General features: G+C 42.6%; 1 protein-coding gene across 1 annotated transcript in view; it reads right to left on the bottom strand.

Moving 5' to 3' along the window:
- The window catches only part of Cfap54 (cilia and flagella associated protein 54), a 290,811-nt gene that overhangs the window by 227,357 nt on the left and 37,765 nt on the right, over positions 1 to 25,689 (bottom strand). The window contains exons 9-19 of the mRNA XM_040755053.1: positions 25,111 to 25,309; positions 20,795 to 20,976; positions 20,541 to 20,706; positions 19,520 to 19,605; positions 16,651 to 16,785; positions 15,507 to 15,657; positions 13,076 to 13,152; positions 6,147 to 6,275; positions 5,678 to 5,804; positions 3,425 to 3,505; positions 3,210 to 3,331 (exon numbers count right to left, since the gene is read on the bottom strand). Coding sequence (XP_040610987.1) covers positions 3,210 to 3,331; positions 3,425 to 3,505; positions 5,678 to 5,804; positions 6,147 to 6,275; positions 13,076 to 13,152; positions 15,507 to 15,657; positions 16,651 to 16,785; positions 19,520 to 19,605; positions 20,541 to 20,706; positions 20,795 to 20,976; positions 25,111 to 25,309 — 1,455 coding nt within the window. The remainder of the gene's footprint in view (positions 1 to 3,209; positions 3,332 to 3,424; positions 3,506 to 5,677; positions 5,805 to 6,146; positions 6,276 to 13,075; positions 13,153 to 15,506; positions 15,658 to 16,650; positions 16,786 to 19,519; positions 19,606 to 20,540; positions 20,707 to 20,794; positions 20,977 to 25,110; positions 25,310 to 25,689) is intronic.

Raw genomic sequence — 25,689 nt, 5'->3', positions numbered from 1 at the left:
CTAGGAGACCCAAGCTTTTCATACCTTCTTATGATATCAGGTGACACATCAATTACTGATTTGGGGACAATTTTGTTACAGGACCCGAATAATGTAAAACATTTTGTGATATTCTTCTGGAGAGAATGATTGCCAAGGGAAAGCAGTTTATTTGTCTTTTTTAAGGAAAGAAAGTTTGACAATTATTTGAGTAGTAACATCACAGCTTAAGAGAGTGCCCCGAGGAGCGATCGTGACACCATAACACTTAGATGAAAACTGCCACCAAGGAGCAGAGGCAGCTCCCGAAGATTCAGGGCCTCAGCATAAATATTCAACATGCTGTCAGACAGTAAAATCCCTTAGTGGAGACCCCTTGTAAGGAACAGCACCTCTAAACGCGTTTCATGGGGCTTCTTAGGAGGACATTATACTCATGTTTTTTTTTCTCGAGTTCAAGCAGTCCTAAGGAATAAAAGGACCTGGAAACCTAAGACTCCCTTTCTCCACCCTCTTCCTCCTCAACCCTAGCAGAAGTTATAACAAGGAAATGGCATATAATGGAAGTAGGAAGAAAACACCAAAGGTCTCAATATCATCAGGCTCCACAGGCAAGTGGGCCTAGCCCTGAGAGCAACATTTTTCAAAGAAATTGTGTTTTTCTCTCCATAGAAATGGGACTGGAGTGCTGACATCTTCTAAGCAGACAGCCATGAAGTGTCAACCCAGAAAACAGATCTGAATACACCCAGACATCTTCCAACCAGGATCAGACTCCTTGACCCTGTCGGTTGAGGCCACCCACACTGCCATCCATCTCCATTCCCAACTCAAATGCTGGAGATCCGAAGTTCTTCTGTGATACTGCCAGGATAGACTCCTCCACCTTGAACAACGATAGCACCGATCCATCCAAAGCCCTTAGCCTGCCATGTAAGAGCTCTTTGGATGCCGCTCTACTTTCTATCTGGTCTCACGCATTGCCATCTTTCCCCCACCCTCCTACTGCCCCGCCACGTCCAAACCCCTCACAGTGAATGAGGACTACAAGTGCTCCACGACTTCTGGACCCTTGAGACTCTGCACACATCGCTCTCTGCCTGGAGTGTTCTTTCTCCTCCCAGTACTCTCATCATTGACTACTCAGTGTTCCTTCGGTAGTCAACTTTAGTGTATGTCCAAGTTTTGGAAAGCCTGCTTGCTAACTACAAATGCATGCTTCCAGTTTTTCTCAGACTCTGAATTTCTGGTCCAGCTTTGTGATTTTTCTACAACAATAAAGTCTTCGCCTTGATGTCCTATTTCCTCCCTATTCAGTCTGAACTTGCTTGTATTTTCATACTGTAAACATGGAGTTCACACCTGCAATAACAGAGACGGACAGCGGCAGGTTTGGGAAGTGGCTGACACAATCATTACAAGCTGTGTTGGGTGAGAGAGCCCCGTGACCATGAGGTAAACGGAAAGCCATGATTAGGCCCTGAGGTAGGAGAGCATTAAGAAGAGACAGTATGTCATATCAGAGACATGTTGGGTCCTTAAAGTCAGAGGTGGCCTTCCCTTAAAATACTTGGAAAAGAACACTTGGAAGAGTGGGAAAAATAGCTGTCAGCCAGGAGGTGCTGGCTGCCTTTCATCCCAGCATTTGGGAGGCAGAGGCCGGCAGAGCTCTGTGAGCTGGAAGCCAGCCTGGTCTACAGAGTGAGTTCCAAGAAAGCCAAGGCTACACAGAGAAACCCTGTCTCAAAAAAAAAAAAAAGAACAACAAAATAGCTATTGTGTGCAACATGATCAGGGAAGCTAGAAGAAAAAGAGGATGCCTTCAGAGATGTTCCCTGGGCAAAGGAGAGATGGAATTTCCATGTTTCCAGAGGGAGGCAAAAAACTTCACAGCACTTAATTTATGATTTAGTCCATCAAAGCCTATACATCAAGGAGCCCCACACACCAATTTGTGTGTGTTTAACTTTCATGACCAGGGCCTGCTGACCTGATTGCTAAGAGAGGCAGCTAGGAATTCTGTGGTCTGGAGTCATTATTTTTAAAAATTAATGATCCTACACAAATCTTCATTGTGACAAATATTCTGCCGTCACTGCTACTAAACGTATCACACCAGGCTCTATCAGACTGGTATGAAGAAGGAGCTTCTAAAAATCCAATCTCCAACCACGGGAAGAATTTCAGTGTCTGACCAGACCTTTCCCTTGGGCTTAGCTCCTGCCATCATTCATCCCTATTCTCAATTCCTTTCACCTCCCTTCTCACCCAAATATCCCCCTCTCTGCAGCTAGCAGAAGTCCTTGCTTCCTGATTATGAAATTCTTGAGGCAAGACAGCATAAACTTAACCCCTGCCTCTACACCAGCAAGCTCCTTACATCCTACCTACTTCTCCTTCCTTTCTGCACCAAAGGACGAAGTACCTCCTTATAGCCTAAACCTGGTCTGTGCTTCCCTCCCTTCCCCTCATGAATCTTCCTATCATGAATCAGTGAGAAGATAAGGCAATTTCCAGCATGAGACCACATTAAAGATAGCAACAAGATCAGATCTAGGGGTGGCTCAGTGGTAGGATGAGCGCTTAGCATACGTGAGACTTTGCGTCCCATCCCCAACACGACATTTTTTAAAGACATCATCCAGAATGTTCCATGTGTTAGCAGCCCCTCTCTGGATGAAACTATCTCAGCCAGTGGACGTTATGCATTTAATTCTGACACAAAGAATGTACGAGGCTGGCCAGTGGGACTCCAGTTTTAATTTCCCTTATTTTGACTCCTCATTTTATTTAGCTTTCCAAGTCAACTGTCTCTAGAGACAAAAACATTCATTTCAAAACAGTTCAGGACTCTAGGTATAGCTTTAGTCCCCCTGCTCAGGCTATTTTATGTGAGGTGGTCCAGAAAGTTCATAATCAGATGCCAAAGAATAAAACATGTTCATTGTTTGGTTGTTTGATTGGTTGATTGTTGTTTTTTCATTTGTTTGTTTGTTTTTTGAGTCAGGGCTGTCTGTGTAACCCTGGCTGTCCTGGAACTCGCTCTGTAGACCAGGCTGGCCTCAAACTCACAGAGATACACCTGCCTTTGCCTCCTGAGTGCTAGGATCAAAGGTGTGTGCCACCACTGCCCAGCTCAAAATATGTTTTTAAAAGCTAAACAAGTCGCTCATTTTAAACACAAGCTGGATGTCAGGATTAGAAGAAGCAATGGGAAAATGGAATCTTGCCATCAACAAGCTCTGCGACTTTACACAGGCTGCATCTTTCTCGAACAGTAGAAGGGCCTTCTGCATCAGGTAGCTGGCTCTGGACAGCTTGTTCTTCTTTATTTTATTCATTACACTTAACTCTGTCAAGGTAAGCAAATAGTTATTCAAAGGCCACGATGAAAGCCATCATTTAAATTTCTTGAACTACAAGTGATCCAACACAAATCGCCTACCTGTGAAACACTCGGTGCTTCTGGATTCTTTTAATTTTTCCCAACCTTTGGTATTTGTGCTAACAGTTGGAATCTGCAAAGCTGAAAAAGACCACGGATTATAAACCAAGCAGGAAATCTTTTTTCCCATGCTGGGAAACAAACCCATGACCTTAGGCATGCCAGGCACAGGATCTACCATTACACTTATTATTATAAGCCCAAACCTTGGCTTATTTTTGGTTGTAACAGGATCTCCCTATTTGGCTCAGACAGGTCTTGAACTTGGTATGTAACCCAGGAAGGACTCAGACATATAACCCACTTGCTCTAGCTTCCCACATGCTGGAACTATAGGCTTGTACCACCTTTTCAGTGGTATGCTTCAGGACATAGAACTTCCAAATTATAAGAATTTAATTTAATTTAATTTTCTGTTTCATCTTAACTAAAAACACCTTGTGGGTGAACTCTTGTCTACTTTACCTTCTTGCTACATAAAATGGCAAATCCGGATGCCAAACTGTCCCTGGTCTTTTCTAGAAAAACTGTGTCACCACAGTCCTGGAAAATGTGAGTGCCACAGGACAGTGAAAGCCTAACAATTTTTACTTAAAACTGAAAGGATTGCAGGTGAACAGTTTGTGTACAGTTGGGATTGCTGATATGGTGGTCCAATAAAATGGATATGGGACACATGGATGGAGCTGTGCGGCCCAAGGTGATGACTCCTAGGTCTGGTCCACAAGAGACCTGGCACCATTTTGTTTCTGCCCTGCAAGGTATGCAGGGTGTGGCAGTTTGAATGAAAATGCCCCTCATAGACACATAGATTTGAATATTTGGCTCCCAGTTGATGGACCTGTCTTGGGAAGAATTTGTAGGTGTGGCCTTGCAGGAGAAGGTGTGTCACTAGTGGTGGACTTTGAGGTTTCAAAATCCCATGCCAGACCATCTTTCTCTCTTTCTTTGCCTCCAGATGCAGATGTACCCCTTGGCTACTGCTCCTAGGCTAACCCTGCTGTCTGAGACTGTGTTCCCTGCCATGACGGTCATGGCCTCACCCTCTGAAACTGTAAAACAAGCCTCCAGTTAAATCTTTCTTTTATGTTTCCTTGGTCTTGGTGTCTCTTCACAGCTACAGAACAGTGACTAAGCCACAGGGTTTCCTAAGGAAACCTGTCAGCACACCCCTCTGTTGAATCTTATTATTTGTGCTAATGAGTGCCAAGTGATAGTGACTGATGAAAAGATAGAACCAGATACGACTGAAGGATAAGATGTATGAGAAACTCTTAGTGCAGATGTAGATGAGTAACATTTAAAGCTGTGGCGACCAGTGGGCAGCCACTGTGAATTTCTTTAATAAGAAAGGCACAGAGAACACCTCTGGAGCAGGAATTTGGAGGCAACATACTTGAGTGAAGACAGACAGAAGGAATGGACTCATAGCCTGTGCTAGGACAGAAGATCAATAAAGCAACAGCAGAGGGTTCACAGAGACTCAGGGATACGGCGTGGACCCCTAACTAGCTCCACGAAGATGGAGGCCAGGCCTCCATCATTAACTGTGTGTGGTCCCTCACCAAAACTCATTCAGCCTTCAAAGACCTAATGAACAACAGTTAGGGAGTAAACCATTAAATAGTAACCCCGAGAACAAACAAAGCCTTATTCTTCCACGAAGGACGATATGGGAAATAATGAGTATTTTTGAAGGAAACCAGACACAGTCATTCTATTGAGCTTTAAATTGCATTTCTGAACCACATGTTTTCAGCTTCAAATAACGGTTTTGGCTAATTATTCTCAGGAAGCATGTTTATGCTCCAGCTGGTTCTCAGTTTACTTATGATGAAACAGAGATGTTTCCATTATTATCTGCTGCCCTCTGCATCTACAGGATCACATAGGGAACAGCGTTAAAGCCTTATGTTTTAAATAAAATGTAAAAGGAGGAAAACATAAAGAGGTTAAAAACAAAGGATCTTGGAAGGTCTATTAATGCTTGCTCTATTAAATTAACAAAACACTAATATTTTACTGTAAGCAAACAAATACAATCATAACTTTCTTAGAAATCTACTAACGTGCTATGCAAAGTGCAAACTGATAACAAAAGTGTCTGTTAATATTAATCCACGGAGACAAAATAGAATAATAAGACTTATTTGGAAAATGGGCAACAAATACACAACTACGAGATTTAATCAATTCTGCCCTTGAATTACACTTAAAATGTATACTGCATGGTTCCTTCTGGGTGGCCACTACCTTGCAATTGGTCAAGAAGTACAACGGCTATACGGTGCTGAGCATGAATTAATTCAAGATGCAGATCCATCATGAAGCTATTCGCTGCAATCGGCTTGAAAGTAGCCCCATCCATGTCATGAGAGTACTTCAGTCCGGTAGAGTTGAAGAAGAAATTAAAAAGGAAAAAGGTTATCGAAACAGTCTAAAAAATAGCTATGCCTTATTATCTTTCAAGTCCTGTCTTATTCATAGCCATTTAATTTTTCTTATTTCTGGCCCTGAGCAGCTGGGTCACATGATGACACGTGTTCTCTTAGAGTGTCCTTCTCACTGACAAACTCAAAGACACCTGCTTGCCTTGATTTCTTCTGGGAAGAGCTACTTCTGGCCTATGAGAGGAAACCACATGTTACATACCTCCTTGAAAAGCCGGCTCTTCTCCTACCTAAGGGAACCATCGACCTGATGCGAGATTGCCCACTCTTACCTTGACATAGCAATGGTCAATTACAGAGGAGCCATCTGACAAAGTAGTTAGCATGCAATTCCAGTTCATCCCAGCGATTGATTTATCCAGGAGTTCATATGCATAAAACACCTGTTCCACGGGAGCTCGCTAGAGTCATTTTATAAGCAAAAAGGAAAAGCGGAAACTTTTTAATAATTACTCACAACCAAAGAGCAGAAACTTGATCTGTCCAACATCAGCCATGCTCTGTATCTTACTAAATATGTTTAGCTTCAACTAAACTGAGTACTGTCAATGCAGATGAAAATACTATATTTCACCATTTTCCAAAAACAAACTTTCACAAATGAACTTTTCAGTTCTAGCCATTGTCTTTAAAATTCTAGTTGTACCAAACACACAGATAAATGTTAAATATGGAGTTCACATTAGTTTAGCTATTCTTGTTTGTTTGTTTGTTTTGGTTGTTTTTTTTAAGTTTAGCTATTCTTTCATGCACTTAATTTGAAAACTTACTACTCTTGTAAATCTCAGAACCTCAGAGCTGGAAATTTAGACTTTGTGTTCATAGAAAAACAACACGGAATGATTTTCAAAGTCTACACATCTTTGTAGCATCATTATTCTCATGGGGAGACTAGTACAAAACAAAGGACAAGCTGCCATGTCCAAATGCTCCTCTCTGCATCTTTACACATGTGAATAAAACCAAAGCCCCCTGGGTACCATCCACAGAGTCACTCTGCCTCACTGCCCCAACCAGGAGCCACTTTCCCTGAATCTTTCTTTTATCATTCATTTGTGTTACCTGATTTTTTTTTACCACTCTCATCATCCATGTGCCTTGACCAATATATAATATCACCTTTTAATTTTTAAATGCTTTTTCATTTCTCCATCATAAAATCCTTCTGGATACTCTTTTCTCTTGACCACAGCCTCAGACTGGTGTTGGTACCTTAGTGGCTCAGGCAGAGTGTGGCTATGCCACAGGAGCCCTCTAAGTACCCCAATCAGAAAGGAGTTCCTGTGATTCAACTGTTGGTGAGAAGGTAGCTCCCTGCCATTCTCAAGAGCTTCCTGGGAGTCTCTGTGACTCGGGGAACCCAGGAGGTAGCTGACAATAACCTCCAGCATCCACTACAGTGGTCTGGGTGGATCTCAAGATCTTGCTCAATATGGCTGGCAAGTTCCCATCTTCCTTCTGCCTCTCATTACAAAGTCAGTCAAATGCTCCTCATTAGAAGAGTAGCCACCTAGGACCACAGAAGTGACATGCTGCAAACACAGTTCCAGGAGTCCCCTGTCATCCAAGGGTGACTGTCCTACAGACAGGAAATACAAGGATACCCAGCTGACTTGCATCTGTAGAATGACAGGAGCCATTCTGAAGAGCATGTTGCCATTATTCATGAATGTGCTGGTGGACATGTAGACTGCCATAACCAAACGCCCTGCAATGAGTTGAGTCTGTGATTGAAACCAAATTACCACTTCCTGTATGGTCTTTACTGTTTCTTTCTTTTTCCTGGTTCAGTTTTCATCTGCCTAAGAATTCTAAAACATGTTGAATAGAAAAGTGGTGGCTACCCGAATGTAGTTCTATCAGAATAAAGGGACCGTTTTTAATCTAGTACCATAGCTATAACATTAATTGACAGTCTTTGGATAATATGCTTTATTCAGTAAGAGTCCTTCTATTTCCAGCTGTTAAAAGTTATGTTTTGAAAGGTTGGCCATTGGTTTTGTCAAATGCTTCATTTTCATCATTGTAGACTGATATGGCCATATGTTTTTCCTTCTCTTTAATGTGAGAATGCACTACACTGCATTATGGATGCTAATGGTGAATCAGCCTTACTTCCTGGAATATAAACAATTTGATCACATACAGTCATTCAACATACCTCTCTCCACCAAAAGTCACAGGCTCAGGGAGGCTTCCAACCCCTCAAGTTACAGGTTCAAATAACAAATCGGCTTGAGGATACAGCCACAGCTGCAAATCATTGGGGTGAGAGACTTTCTCCAACTCACTCCCTCTCAGGACTGAGCCTGAGATATCTCCCTATAAAACTGGTGTTTTTTTCTAATATACTTTTATATTTTTTCTAAGATACAGTCTTTTGTAAGTTCTAACTTTATGGAGAGGCTGAATGCCAACTCCATCTTTCATGAGCCGAAGTTTTATCTCCTTCCCTTAGATAGCTATTTTTTTAAAAATCTATGCTTGCTTGTAACTATGCCAGCAACCCGCTGCAGCACCCACCTGCAAGCTCGCCATGCTGGTTTCCACTTCCTGTTTCTGTTTTGGCCTCTAGAATTTTCCTTACTTTCTTGTGAATTTTGCAATGTTCTAGAAGATACCTATTCAATTCTGTCCAAAATGTCAATGTATCTTCCAAAAGGGAAATGTTTAAGTCAAATAGGTTGTTGTTTAGCAAGGAACAGAGGTCACTAAGGATGTGTGTGCATGTGTGTGTGTGTGTGTGTGTGTCTGTGTCTATGTCTGTGTCTGTGTGTCTATGTGTATGTATCTGTGTGTGTATATCTGTGTTTGTGTCTGTGTGTGTATGTCTGTTGTCTCTGTGTGTCTATGTCTGTGTGCGTCTATGTCTATGTGTGTCTATGTCTGTATGTGTGTCTATGTCTGTATGTGTGTCTATGTCTGTGTGTGTCTATGTCTGTGTGCGTCTATGTCTGTGTGTGTCTGTGTCTGTGTCTATGTGTGTGTCTGTCTATGTGTCTGCGTGTCTGTGCCTGTGTCTATATGTGTGCCTGTATCTGTGTGTGTGTCTATGTCTGTGTGTGTGTCTATGTCTGTGTGTGTCTGTGTCTGTGTGTGTGTCTATGTCTGTGTGTGTGTCTGTGTGTGTGTCTATGTCTGTGTGTCTATGTGTCTGTGTGCCTGGGTCTATGTGTGTGTGTGTCTGTGTGTGTCTGTGCCTGTGTCTCTGTATGTGCCTCTGTATGTCTCTGTCTGTGTGTGTGTGTCTGTGTGTGTCTGTGTGTCTGTGTGTCTGAGCTACTGACCCAACCCTGGGAATACCTTTATGACACCAAAAATTTTCAAAGACCAAATACACAGTCACATTCTGTTATTATCTTCCCCATCACCATTATGTATATCTTGCCTTCAACACCATAACCAACACTAAATTAAAACTTGCTTGCCATACAGGGATAATTACACTTCATAATATTTTAGCTGCCAGGGCTCTGGAAGGCAGATACTCACTAGCTGCCATTGTTTTATAACCAATCCATTTGTTGAATGGATGCTATATATTCTGCAAAAGTTTGAAATTGTTTTAAATCATGTCATCACAATGGGTACGCCTTATATTTTTCATGCAGCACTTTTTATGTATGCAAGAAAAATAATTTTTCTCACCTAAAAATTGCTAAGTGAAAACATGAATCTCAGACTCTCCTACAGTAATTCCCTTCCATGTGGATGTAAGCTTAGATCAGAACGCCACTGAAACATAAACAACTAACATACACAAGGTATCTTGTTCCAAAGTGTCATCAATATGTCAATTATACAGGGTAACAACCCAGCAGAACAGGCACAATTATAATTTCACAGACAAAGACACTTGAACAGATCACATAATTCATTCAGGTTCATACAGTCAACCTCCTAATGAAGACTCAATGGTAAGTCTGTCTAAAACAAATGCTAGGCTCAGGGACATACCAGTGAATTGCCTGTACTCCAGCCACCAAATATCACTACTGCTGAGCAGGCTGTGAACTACACAGTGTTGACACCTGTCATTCACACCTTCATTATCACAGACAATTCCACAGGACATTGGCAATTTCTCAGGACATTGCAGTAAGCTACTTGGGGCAAGGGACACATTTTTCTGACCCCAATAGCAATAGCAATAGCTCATCGATAGCCTTTGGATTCTTTGTTGTAAGAAATTGACAACTAAGAAACTCATTTTATTTAGTGGCTTTAGTTGGTAGAAAAGTTCAAGGCAAAAAGTCAAGCCCTTTATAATTTCCATCCGGGTTCCTGGGCCTCCCCCCATCACTTCCTGGAGAATGAGAACTAGCCCACTGAACCCGTGATTCTCAAACTCTAGTGTCCTCAAGAACCTACCTGAGTTGAAATTATGATTGATTGTGTCTGGAGTGGAAAACGAGAACAGCATATTGTGTAAGCACTGCAAGGGAGCCCTAGACAAACCACTGTTGGACTATTATGTCTTATCTGCCCCTTGAGCAAACCAGTTTCTGTTCCCAGTGTGAGATTTCTTAAATCTAGCTCTCTCCATAAGATGCAATTAAAGATAAAGAATTCAAATGTGTACCCCTGGACCTTGTAATTAGAAAATGAATGTTCATTTGAGAAGGTAAATTCATAACCACCCCTTTTACAATAGCTGTTTGGTATCAAGGTTCCTAGGATTTACTGATTACACTGAGTGTGGCAGAAAGATGAAATCAAAGTTTTAAATTGAGTACTTGTAGGGCTGGTGAGATGGCTCAGTAATGAACTTGCAGCCAAGCTGACAACCTGAGTGCAATCCCCAGGACCCGCATTGTGGAAGGAGAGAACCAACTCCCACAAGATTTCCCCTGACCTCCACATATGCTCCATGGTGCATGCCTACACACACACACACACACACACACACACACACACACACACACACACACACACACTAAACATTTTTAAGCAGGTTTCACCGATGGAACAACATATAATGTTGATCTCTGGCCTCAGCTAATATGTTTCTGCCAATGTGTCAAGCCAGATCAGGCCAGATTAAAAGCAGATAAATGTAGGTTTATTTGCTGCTGGGTCCATGGGTCCCAAAGAAGGGGGCCAGGGAAACTGAATGCCCAGGCTAAGATAGGGAGGTTTTATAAACTTTATGGAGGGGTGATGATGTGTCAGCCAGGAGTTGGGACTATGCCCAAGTACAGTCAAAAGCTAAGTCCCTGCATAGGTACTTGAGTGGTCTGGCCATGTCAGAACAGCAGGTTACATTGGCTGCCAGAAATGCAGAACTAGGATACTGGCACAATTCCTTTGTTCAGAGTTTTCTGAGTGTGGGCAGGGTTGGCAGAAGAGGGTGGCTGGGGTTTCTCATCTTGTGTAGCATCGAACAGGGGTTCCAACCAAACATTCCTACCTCTTTGGGTTTATGGGCGCTGGTTCAGTGAGGAGGACTAATAGCAGAAAACAGGGCAGGTGCTGCCAAAATAGTATCACAAAAAGCAACAGAATGCTACATGTTAAAAAATATGAACTGGGCAGTGGTGGTGCATGCCTTTAATCTCAGCACTCAAGAGACAGAGGCAGGCAGATCCCTGTAAGTTGAGGTCAGCCTGGTTTATAGAATGAGTTCCAAGACAGCTAGAGCTGTTATGCAGAGAAAACCTGTCTCAAAATATGTATGATAAACTGAAAGAGGGCATGAGGGCATAGGAAAATAACACAGGATGTCAAGACAGCAAAGGTGTATCCTTTCGTTTTGTGTATTATTAAACACCCCCAATGTCAATAAAATTTTCATAACTTAGTCTACAGTTTATCAGACAAATCAAAATATTCACTGACTTCCTCTCTAGGGAAACATTTTTAAAGTCTTCCATAAAATACAGGGAGCCTGAGTAAATGCTCCACAATGAGTAAAAAGTGGTTTATTCTCAAATGATGAAACATGGTATCCTACATCTCCTTAGAAAATTACACAGCTTATAGGCAAAGAGGCTCTGGGGAATCCCACAGCAAAGGAAGCTGTGGTGTTTAACTAAGATCACCCAAGGATGTTTGCCATGACTTCTGTTGGTGAAGCACGGGACCAGAATCACAGAGGACAGCCTACACACATTGCTCTGGAAGCTGCCTCCAAACAAATGGATACTGGCTGTTACGTGGGGTGGCTCCATTCAGATCTAGACAGTAATTCCTTGTATAGAAGTAACCCAAACATTGTAAGAAAAGCAAACAGTGAGAAACAGCCGGGTAGCTTCCTACCCTTCTCCTTCAAGACGAAGCCGACTCAGCACTCCTGAGTGCCATCAGCTTCCTTGGTGCATTTCAATTCTCATTCAGCCTGAGCTAGCACCCCCATACTTTAAATCCCTGACTCAGGACACAGTCAAACAAATGTGGTAGTATAACAGAAAGACTCCCAGTGGCTAAGGGCACACACTGCTCTCAAAGGACCTGAGTTTAATTCCAACACCTCCCTTCTCCAGTGACTCACAACTGTGTAACTCTAGCTCCGGAGATTTAACATCCACCGGAATGTTAAATTCTGCGGAAATTGTATTCATGTGTACAAACCCACACACAGGCGCACACATAAAGACTGCTAGGTTTCTGTGTTCAACTTTCATTTAGAACTGGTAGTACCTGTTCCAAAGGAAAGACCAAATGGGAGGACATCTCCATAGTGACCAAATGGGAGGACATCTCTATAGTGACCAAATAGGAGGACATCTCTGTAGTGACCAAATAGGAGGACATCTCTATAGTGACCAAATGGGAGGACATCTCCATAGTGACCAAATGGGAGGACATCTCTGTAGTGACCAAATGGGAGGACATCTCTGTAGTGACCAAATGGGAGGACATCTCTATAGTGACCAAATGGGAGGACATCTCTGTAGTGACCAAATAGGAGGACATCTCCGTAGTGACCAAATAGGAGGACATCTCTGTAGTGACCAAATGGGAGGACATCTCTGTAGTGACCAAATGGGAGGACATCTCTATAGTGACCAAATGGGAGGACATCTCTGTAGTGACCAAATGGGAGGACATCTCTATAGTGACCAGTACACACAGCAACAGAAATTCTTAAAGCTTCAACCCTTGGAGATACTTCTACAATGAACCACTCTACATTTATAAGTTTGATATTGAAAATAAAAATTCACATTTTAACCATGTTTTCCATAATATATTGCAGTACCTTTAATATTGGAAGGACTTCGGGAATCCCTTTTGGAGTCCCAGGGAACTCCTCGGTCCCTTTTCTTGAAGACGAATCTGAAAAGGCAAGGAAGTGAGGGAAAAGAGAAAGATGAGGAAGAAGAGAGAGCAAAACCGAAGAAAAGAGCAAAGGGAAATACAGAAGGACGAGAGGGAAGACAAAATGGAAATACCAGAGTGAATCCTGACCATTAAACTACCTACCAAATCAGTATCTTTTTTTAGTGATCTTAGAAATGACTCGTCATCAGAATTTGACAAGATATCAAAATGTTTCTTTTGCATACTTACATAAGCTTTACTTATATAACATAATCTTTTTTTGCAGCCCACAGAATATTTTTATTATCATTTTTCATTCAGTTTTAATAACAACATTTCTCCTTCCTTTTCCTCCCTCCAACTCTTCCATGTGCCCATCTGTGATCTCCTTCAAACTAATGGCCTCTTTTTTCATCAATTATATAGAATGCATATATGCATTCATATATACATATATATTCCCAAATATACCATGCTGAGTCCATATGTTACCTATATGTATATTTTCAGGGATAATTGTTTGCCATCAGACAACCAATTTGTGTGCTCTTCCCTGGGGAGAGCCATCTCTCCTGCTCCCATCTTTCCTCAGTTGCCTGTTATTCTTGTGTATAGCTAATGACACATGGGCTTTCTCTCATGCAGCTTGGTATGTCATTGGTGTTGTTGTCCAGCTCCTATGTGCACAGCAGCTTCTGATGTTAATAGGGGACACAATCTCACAGCAAAGTCTCTGACCCTCTTTCTTCCCACCTCATCTTTGCAATGTTCCTTGAGTCTTAGGCACTGGAGTGTTTTATAGAGGTATCCACTGGGATTGGGTCTACAACTCTGCATATTGATTGGTTGTGGCTCTCTGTAGTTGTCTCTATCTGTTGCAAAGATAAGTGTCCCCTCATTTCTAATCTGAGCTTGATATAACATAATCTTTAAAAAGAACTCAAGAATTTTGTTTCTCAACAAGGTGTTGGCCGGACGGTAGTCATGGCTCATCACCCTGTGTTCTACTCAGTCCCTTTAAAAGGGCAGCAGAGCCGGGCGGTGGTGGCACATGCCTTTAATCCCAGCACTCGGGAGGGAGAGGCAGGCGGATCTCTGTGAGTTCGAGGCTAGGCTGGACCGACAGCCTCCAAAACAATACAGAGAAACCCTGTCTCATAAAAACCAAAAAAAAAAGAAAAAAAGAAAAAAGAAAGGGCAGCAGAACCTTATGGACTTAGACAAATACCAGAGAAATCAGTCCAAACTGTTTTCAAATTATAAATATTTGAAGGCAACACTACATTTCCTATTTTAAAAATATATTTAATAATTCCAACTAACCAACATATTAATTCACAAGTAGGCAATATTCCAATATTGATGGCAACATCTTAACAAAGAATAAACATCTTGGGTTGTATTTAGCCTGATTATGTGCAAACAGCATAAAACAATTATCTTCCAAATTAACTTGTGCATGAAACAATAAAAGTGAATAAGAAACAGACTTTTAAAGATGGGATCATTTTGACTTTCCACTTCCAGTAACAGATAATCTAGAAAATATCTCTTGGCTGTAGAAAAGACAGAAAATATTTTTTAGAATCATAAGCTAAGGAAATAATAAAATAGCAAATATAAAACAAAGAGCTTAGAAAAGGAAACCACGGAGTGTGGAGAGGTGGGAAAGTGATCCAGGAATGGTGACACAGGTTTGCAACCCCAACACTGGGGGCAAAAGGATCAGTAGTTCAAGTTGACCGCTGCACAGCCAGTTCAAGGCCAGCCCAGGCTAACTGAGACCTCATCTCACTGAAAACAAAAACAAAGGCTACTTATCCTACTGGATACTATGAAAATTCTGAAGAGGGAATTCGGGCTCCATTTTCCAGCCCTGAGGAGCAGCAGTGACAGCAAATTAGGAATGAGATGATAACGATGGGACACCATCGCTTCTCCCATGAGCACTTATTGGAGAGTATTTCTTTGTGTCAGGCAGTGTGGTGAGGGCCCAGAAGGCAGCAGCACACAGACGTGTTTTCTTCATTCATGAAGCGTTTGCTGAGAAACGAATGAGGAAAATCATGAAAGCGGAGTGAGAAAGGAAGGAAGAGAAATGGGAATTGCAAAAGAGGAATGGAGTGGGGTGTGCAGATGAGGGAAAGGCCCTGTTCACCATGAAACCAAAGCGCATCTAACCTTGCCTTCTGTGGGCCTGGATAAACCTGCACTATCATCTCTCTCACAACAAATCATCAACGAAGCCCAATAACGGCACGCCTACCTCCTGCTAATGGCAGCTGTCCTGTATTCTAATTTATGCTCACATCGCCAATTTGTCTATGCACACACTTACAATCCCATCATGCATTTCATCTAACATTTACCTGCAGATTTTCTGAATTTTCTTTTCGGGTTTCCCAAAGACTCTAATATTTCACTTAATCGTAATGTGACCTCTGCCACCATCACAATGTCCAAATCTTCCAATTGATAGCAGTGAATCACTTCACTTATCTGCCACAGGAGATAAACCCACTACAAAAAGAAAATGTCAATTAAAATAAATTAAAAGTATATTGTATACCTTTGATCCTCTCCTTACTACAACCAAGTGTTACATAGGCTTCCTTATTAATTTCTTCATTCATGTTTAATTACAAACAACATAAAGTGGCTTTAATGAAATATTTAACAATAAATGTGTTTGCAAAAATCTGTAAATGCACCTGCTTAAAATGTGCTTGCCCGTAGCTGCCACGGAAACTTTATGATGTTATTTTTCTGTATCGTCAATAGTCACTGTACTGTCAAAGTACAAAGTCAGTCAAGTGGGCAGGTGTTTCTGGCCCCACCCTAGGTGCTCAGAAATTGACTCTCTTGACTGTATCCCAAAAGCATAGCATACGAACCAGCCAGCATTCTCTGAGCCCTATGATGAAACAGTATTTAGCTACTACCCACATCATTACTTAATAGGGAACATGACCAAAATGTTAGATCAGTACAATTAATTGTAGGAAGCTCAGGCACACTAAAAATAAAACATTTATCACTAAATATTTCATCTAAGTTCCCAGTTTTATAATGCTCAAATCCTCCACTTTCTCCTTCCAATGGGAGGGGACAGCTCTGTTAAGTAATACATATTATTGAGGAGCACTCTAATGTATATTATCGAAGAAAGAAAAGCACCCTGGTCCTCCTGACTTATTGGTACTCTATTCTTACTCTTCTTGATGAACGTTATCCAAGCTCATATGGAGTAGATATATTGCATTTGTTCCTTCCTTTAGAAAGAAAACAGTTTTCCACTCTTTGAAACCAAACTGGGTCAGGGCACAGCAGCAGACATTCCTAGAAAGGCTCAGTAAGCACTACAAAGACCGGCTTCCTACCGCACACATCTCCAAAGGATGGGAGTTACAGGTAGACCATAGGAAGGACCCAGAGGGGAAATGTGCACTCGACTTGAATTTAAAAAAACAAACTTAAAAACTCATGTGAAAGGAAAGCAAAGGGCGTACGTACTTTGTTAGTGCTGATCTTGTGAGAATATTTTGCAAAGTCGTTTCTGGACATGCTCATCCTTTGAATTCCTAGCTTGCATTTCTGCCATAAGAATGTTATTATGTCCACAACGATATCCTTGTCAGGCTGAACACCCTGAAAACAAACGTGATGAGTGCGTGAGAGGATGAGATGTTCATCCACAGCATTCAGCGTGTCAGGTGACACTCCTGCAAGGGATTCACAGGACCCAAATTGTCACCCCTTGCCAAATCAGTGCACTAAGGTAAGTGCCTTCACTGTCATGGCCATAACAGACACAGAGAACCCTTGTGCCCCCCCCCCCAGCCTCTGCAGACAAATGACCAGGAAGTCACAGAAGGATTCACACCTAAGCATCAGACTCCCTGAGTCTCACTCTGTGAACCAGTTAGGTTCACCGAAAAAAAAATCTGAAACATTTTCATCCAAGCCTGTAAACCAAAAGATCCTCTCTAACATGACAAAGTTTTCTTTTCTCTTTCTAACTTCTTGTATTAAAATAACACAGACTGGAGAAGTGAAGGGTAAAGTAGCAACAGGAGCAGGAAAAGCCTGCTGACAAGCCAAGAAAGAATGCAGGGGAGGGTGGAGAGGGAGTAGAGAGAAAATGCAGGGGAGGGTGGAGAGAGAGAAGGAGTGGGGAAAGAATACAGAGGAGGGTGGAGGGGTGAGTGGTGAGAGGATGCAGGGGAAGTGAAGAGAGACAGGGAGTGGGGAGGGAATGCAGGGGAGGGGGGGAGGAGGGAGAGAATGCAGGGGAGGGTGGGGAGAGGGTGGGGAGAGAATGCAGGGGAGGGTGGGGACAGGGAGTAGGGAAGAGGTAATAGCCAGGATGGGGAAAGGGAGTTGGGGAGCAGGCAACCATGCAGAGGAAGATGGGGAGCAGAACGGTGAAAGAATGCAGAGGAGGGTGGGGAGAGGGTGGGGAGAGAATGCAGGGGAGGGTGGGGAAACAGCACAGGGACAGCATGCAGAGGATGGAGAGAAGCTAAGCTGAAGTGAGCAGACCCCCATGTGGGCATCAGCACATGACCCAGAACGGGCATGCCTCCTTTCTAATTAGCTGGCTCTTCTCAGAAGAAAGGGGGACGCCTTCTTTCTGAGCTGGGAGGTGAAGGAAGTTGATGACAAACTAAGCAAATGTGGGGCTCTCTGAAGCTCTGAGACTTACCTTGGTGTGTGTGTGTGTCACAGCTCGCCGCAGCACTTGGGAACAGTACAGACACCAACACTGGTAAATGTGTTTGGACTTGAGCCTAAGCTGAGCTGAACTAAGATATGCCATGTTTTCTTTTTAAATGCACAAGCAAAAGGGTTTTGCCCTTTTGAGCCTTGGTTTTTCTTTTTCTTTCTTTCTCTTTCTTTTTTCTTTTCTTTCTTTCTTCTGTCGAGCTCGCCCATTATAATAATTATGTTTTCTGCCTGTCTTTCAAAATTAAATACCTGGCTGGGTCTAGGACCTCAGCTCCAAGGCCAGCCTGAGCAACTTAATGACAGTCTGTCTCAGAATCGAAAGTCAAAAGTAGCCTGGGAGGCAGCTCTGGGATAGAGTACTCCCCTTGTTACAAGCAGTCCTATGTCCTATCATGGGCACTGAGAGAGAGAAAAAAAATCTACCTGAGATACTCTGTTTCAAAAGGAATAGAAATACTGTAAGAACAGGGCATGTTTTAATGGCCTATTGCGTTTCATCTTCCTAGGAAAACAGTAATGCAAAACTTTATAATTACAGTTTCTGCTCATAATCATACACCCACATTTTAAATGGAATGTCATGAGAATTCCAATATTATATGCAAAAGGAATGAAAACAGATAAGGGTGCCACTGTTCAAAACTGGGCACCCTGGGATTTAAATTTTTTTTTTAAAAAGTGCTTGAAGACCAGGGATGCTGCAGCTTGGTGGTGGAGCACTTGTCAAGTCAGACCTTGCGGCCAATCCCTCCGTGCCCCGGGGTGGGAGAGGGAAGAAGAATGAAAGGGAGAGGAGAGAGAGAGAGAGAGAGAGAGAGAGAGAGAGAGAGAGAGAGAGAGAGAGAGAGAGAGAGAGAGGAGGGAGAGAGAGAGAGGGAGGGAGGGAGGGAGGGAGGGAGGGAGGGAGGGAGGGAGAGAGAGAGAGAGAGAGCATTGCTACATCATGTCTCACTCCTGGAATGTTAGCACCTGGAAGAATGGAGCATCAAGATCACAGATTCTCAGGAGCCTGAGGTACGCAGTGAGTCCCTCTTTCTAAATCCAAAAACCGGGAGCTGGGGGTCAGCCTAAGACACTGGTTTTACCCAAGCACCTGCACATGGGCCTTTTCTAAATTCTGTCCACTATGTGAAAAGTGACAGCAAGCAGGCATTGTCACCATGGACTGAAAAGTACCATGGCCATACTGCACTAAACATATTCACTCTTCCTCAGAACCACTTCCTGGTTTCCTCGTCATCGGATGAAATACAGCTAGCCTAGGACTTTTCCCTAAAGGAGTAGATTAACACCCAAAATGATGACAATAAAAAGAAACTGATAGTTCCAGGTCAGCAGCCAACTCAATGATGTATTCTTTTTTTTAATTTTTTTTTTTTTTGGTTTTACGAGACAGGGTTTCTCTGTTTTGGAGGCTGTCGGTCCAGCCTGGCCTCGAACTCCCAGAGATCCGCCTGCCTCTGCCTCCCGAGTGCTGGGATTAAAGGCGTGCGCCACCAACGCCCAGCTCCAATGATGTATTCTTAATGAGCAAATAATTAATAACTTTAGGAACAGATCCTGACATGCTTTAAACCCAGCCTTATGCTAGGCCAGACTATTAAAAAGCATTTCCTTCCATACCGTTACGACTTATTTACAAGAGTTACCTCACCTTGTTAGGGATGCAAACACAGAAATGAAGTATCGCTGCCAAATGAAAGATATCTTCTGAGTAACCGCAACTCCTCACACAGGACTCTGCAGGCAAAGGCAGAGGACAATGAGAGGAGGCCAATGACTAAGCATCAAATACGAAACACAGTCTACAGACATGGAGTAGAAACACAGTCTACAGACATGGAGTAGAAACACAGTCTACAGACATGGAGTAGAAACACAGTCTACACACATGGAGTAAGTGGTATCTGAACCGTTTATCATGCCAGTAAGCTACCTAAAGTGTCTTTGTGTCACAATTAACCTCAGTAGCTGCGATTCAATTAAAATAGACTCATGTTTTCATTATGAATCCACAATATGTATGTCAACTATGTCCAAAGAGAAACTGAAGGGTCTTACAGTAGTACAATAATCTACAATGTGGTGGTTTGGGAAATGTACAAAGGTATTCAGTCAGGTGCTGATAGAAGAAGAGAGTCTATCACTACAGGCACAAATGATTTACTGCAAGTGAGTGGCTATGTGACACCCCTAAGGACACGGAAAACATGGAAACAAGGGATAAAATAATTGTCTCTGATCTAAAAGCAGACTAGATGTTAAGTTATGCATACAATGATGCTTAATTGAAGTCCAAGAATGGAAAATAAAGCATGCTGGAGAGAAGGGATACAACCGAACTTTCTCTTCACTTAGCCCTTCCCATCCCCTTTGCCCAGCAGCCCTGCTCACCTCCCACTCTCTGTAACACCTCCATAGCTCTTCCTTCTTGAGTCAAAAGCCGTGGAGAATCACAGGCATGAACTCAGAAGATCCAGGAACCCTGACACCCAGCTATTTCTGCCCTCCCACCCTCCCAGACTCTGCAGTTCCCAGCCACAGTCACCGCTGGCAGACCCTCAATCGCAGGGCACAACCTTAAGCCTTGAGCATGTTTTGACTCACCTCACCCAAAAAAGACCATATTTTCTCACATAAAGCATTTTTCTTCAAAAATGCCGATAAAGACTCACCATGACAGGCAATATGTTTTAGATAAACTTGAGCGGACTGCCCCTCCTTATCGCTATCCAGAGGGAAAATCAAGCCTTTGCTTTTCTTTATGTTGATCAATGGTTCCACTGCAAGCAGAAGAATCAGATCCTTCTCTGCTCTCTGTAATTCGGGACTATCTTGCTTCTGAAAACGGATGCCCCACAAGGTCATTAGCAAGTTAACACCAACTTAACAGAACAAAAAAACCAATGAAGAGCACTGCATGTGTTACCTGGAGAAACTGAATGAGCTGTCCAGCCAGCGATACAAACAATCCCCATTCTTCATAAGTAAAAGCCAATTTTGTGAATCTCACAGCAGCACGCACAGAAATGATATTTTTCCTTTCTATCATAAGCTCCAGGAGAAGCGTTTTTGGGAAATCAAATTTTCCATTTGTACCAGCATTTGAAACTAGAAGAGGAGAGAGGAATGTATGGATGTCATTCATGCAAAGCGACAGGGATTAGTCATCAGACACTATCGGGCTCTAGGAAACAATGATTTAAAACAGGCACAGTCCCCAGCCCCACGGATTCTGAGCTTGCAGGGTACTGGGCCAAATAAGAAACCTAAGTGGGAAAATGCACAGTGCTGTGGAGACAAACATAGGGCATCCGAGGTAGGTCCGAGGGGAGACATTTCCTAAAGACGCTCAGGAGGAGGGACATGGCACCCTGGAGAGACAGCCAGGGGTTAAGAGCACTTGTTGTTCTCACAGAGGACCCAGGTTGGTTGCCAGCACCCATGTTGCAGCTCTCAATTGTCTGTAATTCAAGTACCAGGGAACCCAATGACTTCATCTGGCTTCTGTAAACATTAGGACTCAGGGCACCAGGTACATACATGGTGCACATACTACATTCAGGCAAAACACTCATACGCGTAAAACAAAAATAAATGAATATTTTTTAAGATGGGGGAGGCGGAGTGTAGACTATAAAGAATTTGCAACAGTGAATTAGCCTGGTAGGCAGCTTGACATTAGGAACAAGACCTAAAGAAGGGGGCGTGGCTCTTAGGGTCAGTAACAGCTACATTCACAGCAGTTGGCAGGAACAGCTATGATTATGCTAAGAAACGTCATCAAATAAGGCAGGGCAGAGAGAGAAAAGACTGCCAAGGAGAGTGTCCAGTGACAAAAAGACAGTCAACAGGGGTGAGCCTTCACTGAGGAAAAGGAGACCAACTATGAGCTTTTCAGGAACATGGCAGGGAGAGAGGCCGCCTGGTGTATAAGCAGAAGGAAAGAACATAGGCAATCCTCTTGGCATATATGACGGTCTCACAGACACCCAGGGAAGAAGATGAAAGGGGACCCAGGATAAAGGGACTGCGCGGAAGAATTCGACTTCATGAAGACCTGAAGAAGTGGAAACATGTCCCTTCTGTCTCACCGAAAGCTGTGTTCAGAGCATGTGCAGACAAGGTGAGTTTTAGAATTGAGTGAATGAGATCAAAGAAATTCTCACTTGTGATCATTTGAATAGGAATGGCCTCTATAGACTCATGTGTTTGAATGCTTGGCGCATAGAGTGGCACTTTGAGGAGGTGCGATGGCCTTGTTGGAATAGATGTGGCTTTGTTGAGGAACTATGTCACTGTGGTGTGGACTTTGAGGTCTCATACGCTCAGGCTACACCCAGTGTGGTACGCAGTTTCCTTCTGTTGCCTGCAGATCAAGAAGAAGAACTCTCACCTACTTCTCCTGCACCATGTCTGCCTGCGGGCTGCAATGATTTCCCTCTATGACAATAAAGAACTAAACCTCTGAAACTATAAGCCAGCCTCAATTAAATATTTTCCTTTATAAGAGTTGCTATGGTCATAGTGTCTCTTCACAGCAATAGAAACCCTAACTAAGATATCACTTGAGAACTTTTTCAAACTGAAAATAGATTTTTTTTCATAGAAAATATTCTGATCGTGGTCTGCCCCACCCCTCCCAATTTCTCTGAGAACTTTTTAAATGAAGACATGAGACCTTGTTTTCATTAAAGCGTAGGATCAGAGGCTCACTGCTTTCAGGTGGATACACAATCTGAAGTTACACAAGCTAACATCTGGCTTCTCACATCTCCTCCTAGGTACACATTAAAGCCAAATCAGTTGGCTACTGCTAGGTGGTGGTGGCTCATGCCTTTAATCCCAGCACTCAGGAGGCAGAGGCGGATGATCTTCTATGAGTCTGAGGCCAGCCTGGTTATCAGAGTGAGTTCCAGGACACTCACAGCAACACAGAGAACCCCTTCTTGAAAAAAGAATCAGCTGACTGCTGCAAGCCCACAGAAGGTCTGTTCATGGGGAAAGAAAATTAAACATGCAAGTGTTTTCAAAGAAAACCCACAACCCAAGCATCCTTGGCCACAGGAAGCAGAGATATAGAACAGAGAGAATGAGAACTTAAGCACAAGTGTTCTCTCAGAAGAGGGGGCCCTCGGGAGCACGAGGGTGAGAACTGGGCCCCTAGAGAGAGGATCACTTGAAGATTGCATCTGAAGTCTACCAGTGCTGAAACGAGAACTGTTGGTGGACAAAATGCCATAACAGAAAAAATAAAGCACAATGAGTGACCTGGAAATTCACATTGAGGAAACCTCTCAGAAGTAATAAAAAGGAACAGAAAGAGTGAGGGGAATAAAAGGGAAGGTTGGTGATGAATATAAAAATGTTGACATTTGTTTTGAAGAAAGAAAGATACAGAGAAGAAATGAAAAGTAATGTGATAGTTTAAAAAAAAAACATGCGCTCAAAATGTCTCCTGCATCACTGGACTCGGTGTGATGAAACATAACAATAACATAAGAAAAATAAAAATATAAAATCTCCAAAATGATGAGGCTTAACTAATATTAAACTCCCCCATAGAAACCGTGTCCAAGACATGGAGATAAATGGCATAGTAAATCTGGAGAGAGTGACAGCAATCTCTTCCAAAACCAATTACACTTATCATAGCAATGAGCAATTAGACCATAGAAGTGGTACATAATTTTCAAATGAAAGTTCAAAAATTCATAGCAGTTTTATTCCTAATAGCCCCAAACTGGAGACAACCCAAATGTCTCTCCACAAGTAAACAGTTAAACAAACTGTGATACAAACGGCGTCCAGCAATAAGAAAGCATGGACATTTGCTGCGCAACAACTGGACGCCTCATAGCAGGATGCTGCTGAGTGAGGAAACAGGATGCACGTACACTAAGAGTTTATGATGAGGATATCTCAGTCCATGGGAAAGGAGGCTGTCTTCAAAAACGGTGCTGTGTCAACTAGACTGCCCCATGAATAAACAAATGGTGATGTGCACTCCATAGCAACAGAAAAAGTGTGAATGTGGACCTTAATCAAGAAATGAAACAGCAGAGCCTGTGGAAGAAAACATGGCAGCATATGTAGAGCAAGGAGAAGGCAGGGATTTCTTAAACATGACACAAAAGGATTCACATAAATGACGCATTGGCAGAGATTTCTTAAACATGACACAAAAGGATTCACATAAATGATGCATTGGCAAACTGGACTTCATTAAATTGAAGACTCTCTGGGGTCTGGAGAGACGGCTCAGAAGTTAGCAGTACAGGCTGCTCTTCTGGAGGAATCAGGCTTGACTCCCAGTCCCCATACAATGGGTTACAGCCATCAGGGATTCTAGTTCCAGGGGGACGGACACCGTCTTCTGGCCTCCACCAGCACCAAGCATACAAGTGGTGCACAGACATAAATGCAGGCAAAAGACTCAGAACATAAAGTAAAAATAAATTAACAATTTCTGTCACAATAGATACATGAAGAGAGAGGAAAGAGGGGCCGGAAAGACGGCTGAGTCAGCAGAGTCCTTGCCATGCGCACATGAGAACGACTTTAGTTTACCAGGATAAAATGCCAGGCACGGCGACATGCTGTAATCCAGGCTAAGGAAGCAGAGACAGGAGGATCCCTGGGGCCTGCTGGCCAGTCAGGCTAACAAAATCAGTGACACTGACTCAAAAAGAAAAAAAAAAGAGTTATTGATGGAGAGACCTGTAGGGTAAAAAAAAAGCCTAGATAAAGCATTATAAGACACACACACTCACACTATGAATGGGTATGAACAATCCCCATGAATGGAAAAAAATAGAAATAAAGAAACTTACTTCACCTGAATAACAATATAAAAAACCCAAAAACAAAACCCCCACATCTATAAAGCCCTTTAGTAAATGTCTGAACTAACGGTAAAATGCTGACAGTTTCCCATCTATGGTCAAATTGTGACAACTCAGACATCAGCATGTGATTCTGGTGTTTCCAGTCAGTGTAATAAATCAGGAAATGAAGGGGGCATTAAGAAATTAAAGCCTAAAGAGAAAGAAATGTAATTGTCATTACTCAAACATGATTATATATGTTAGAAAATAAAAAAAAAGCTACAAATGAATTCTTTATAGCATGGTCACTGGATTCGAGATCAATGTGTAAATTTGATACTAATTTTTCATGTATGGGCCATCATGCTAAAGGTATTTGTTATCAGTGTCTGCTATAAAACATTAACACTTTATTTACTTATCAAAAGTTCTTTTCCGGCCATAAACAGTTCTGAGACTACATCACGAAGCTCCACTTCATCAGTAGCCAGAGGTCCAGTTTGCAGGATTCGCCTGCTTGAGTCAGAAAGAGCTTCCAAGACAGCCAAGAACCGGGACGAGGTGCTATCAAATAGCTCATCCAGCAGCCGCTCTGTGACCGTCCGTGGCCACACCATCTAGACATGAAAGAAAACCAAAGCTGCTACCTGCTTCACTACAGACTCTGTTTAAATAAGTCGCGACACCAACGATTCTGCTGTTTCTTATGTGCCGGTGTTTCCAAGGCAGTATAGAAAAACTATTTGCTGTGGTCATTTTTCAAGGTAGCATTGTCTCCACATGCTTGGTAGCAACTTGCTGACAGCCACAGGGAGCTGAAACTTGAACTTTGTTGGCCTGACAATCACTTGGGGATGCCAAATGTCCAGAAAATCTGTGGGCTTAGGTCAGAGAGGGTTGATAAACGCTGCAGGAAATTCTCACTGCAGAATGTCCTAAACTCAAGTCTGAAACACTGTTGGTGTCAATAACTAGGGGTATAATGGTTAATGCTATG

Source organism: Mesocricetus auratus, unplaced genomic scaffold (genome assembly GCF_017639785.1).
Source record: "Mesocricetus auratus isolate SY011 unplaced genomic scaffold, BCM_Maur_2.0 Super-Scaffold_100011, whole genome shotgun sequence".
Classification (NCBI taxonomy): Eukaryota; Metazoa; Chordata; class Mammalia; order Rodentia; family Cricetidae; genus Mesocricetus; species Mesocricetus auratus.
The sequence above is the reverse complement of the archived record's forward strand: the minus strand, read 5'-3'. Positions and strand labels throughout refer to the sequence as shown.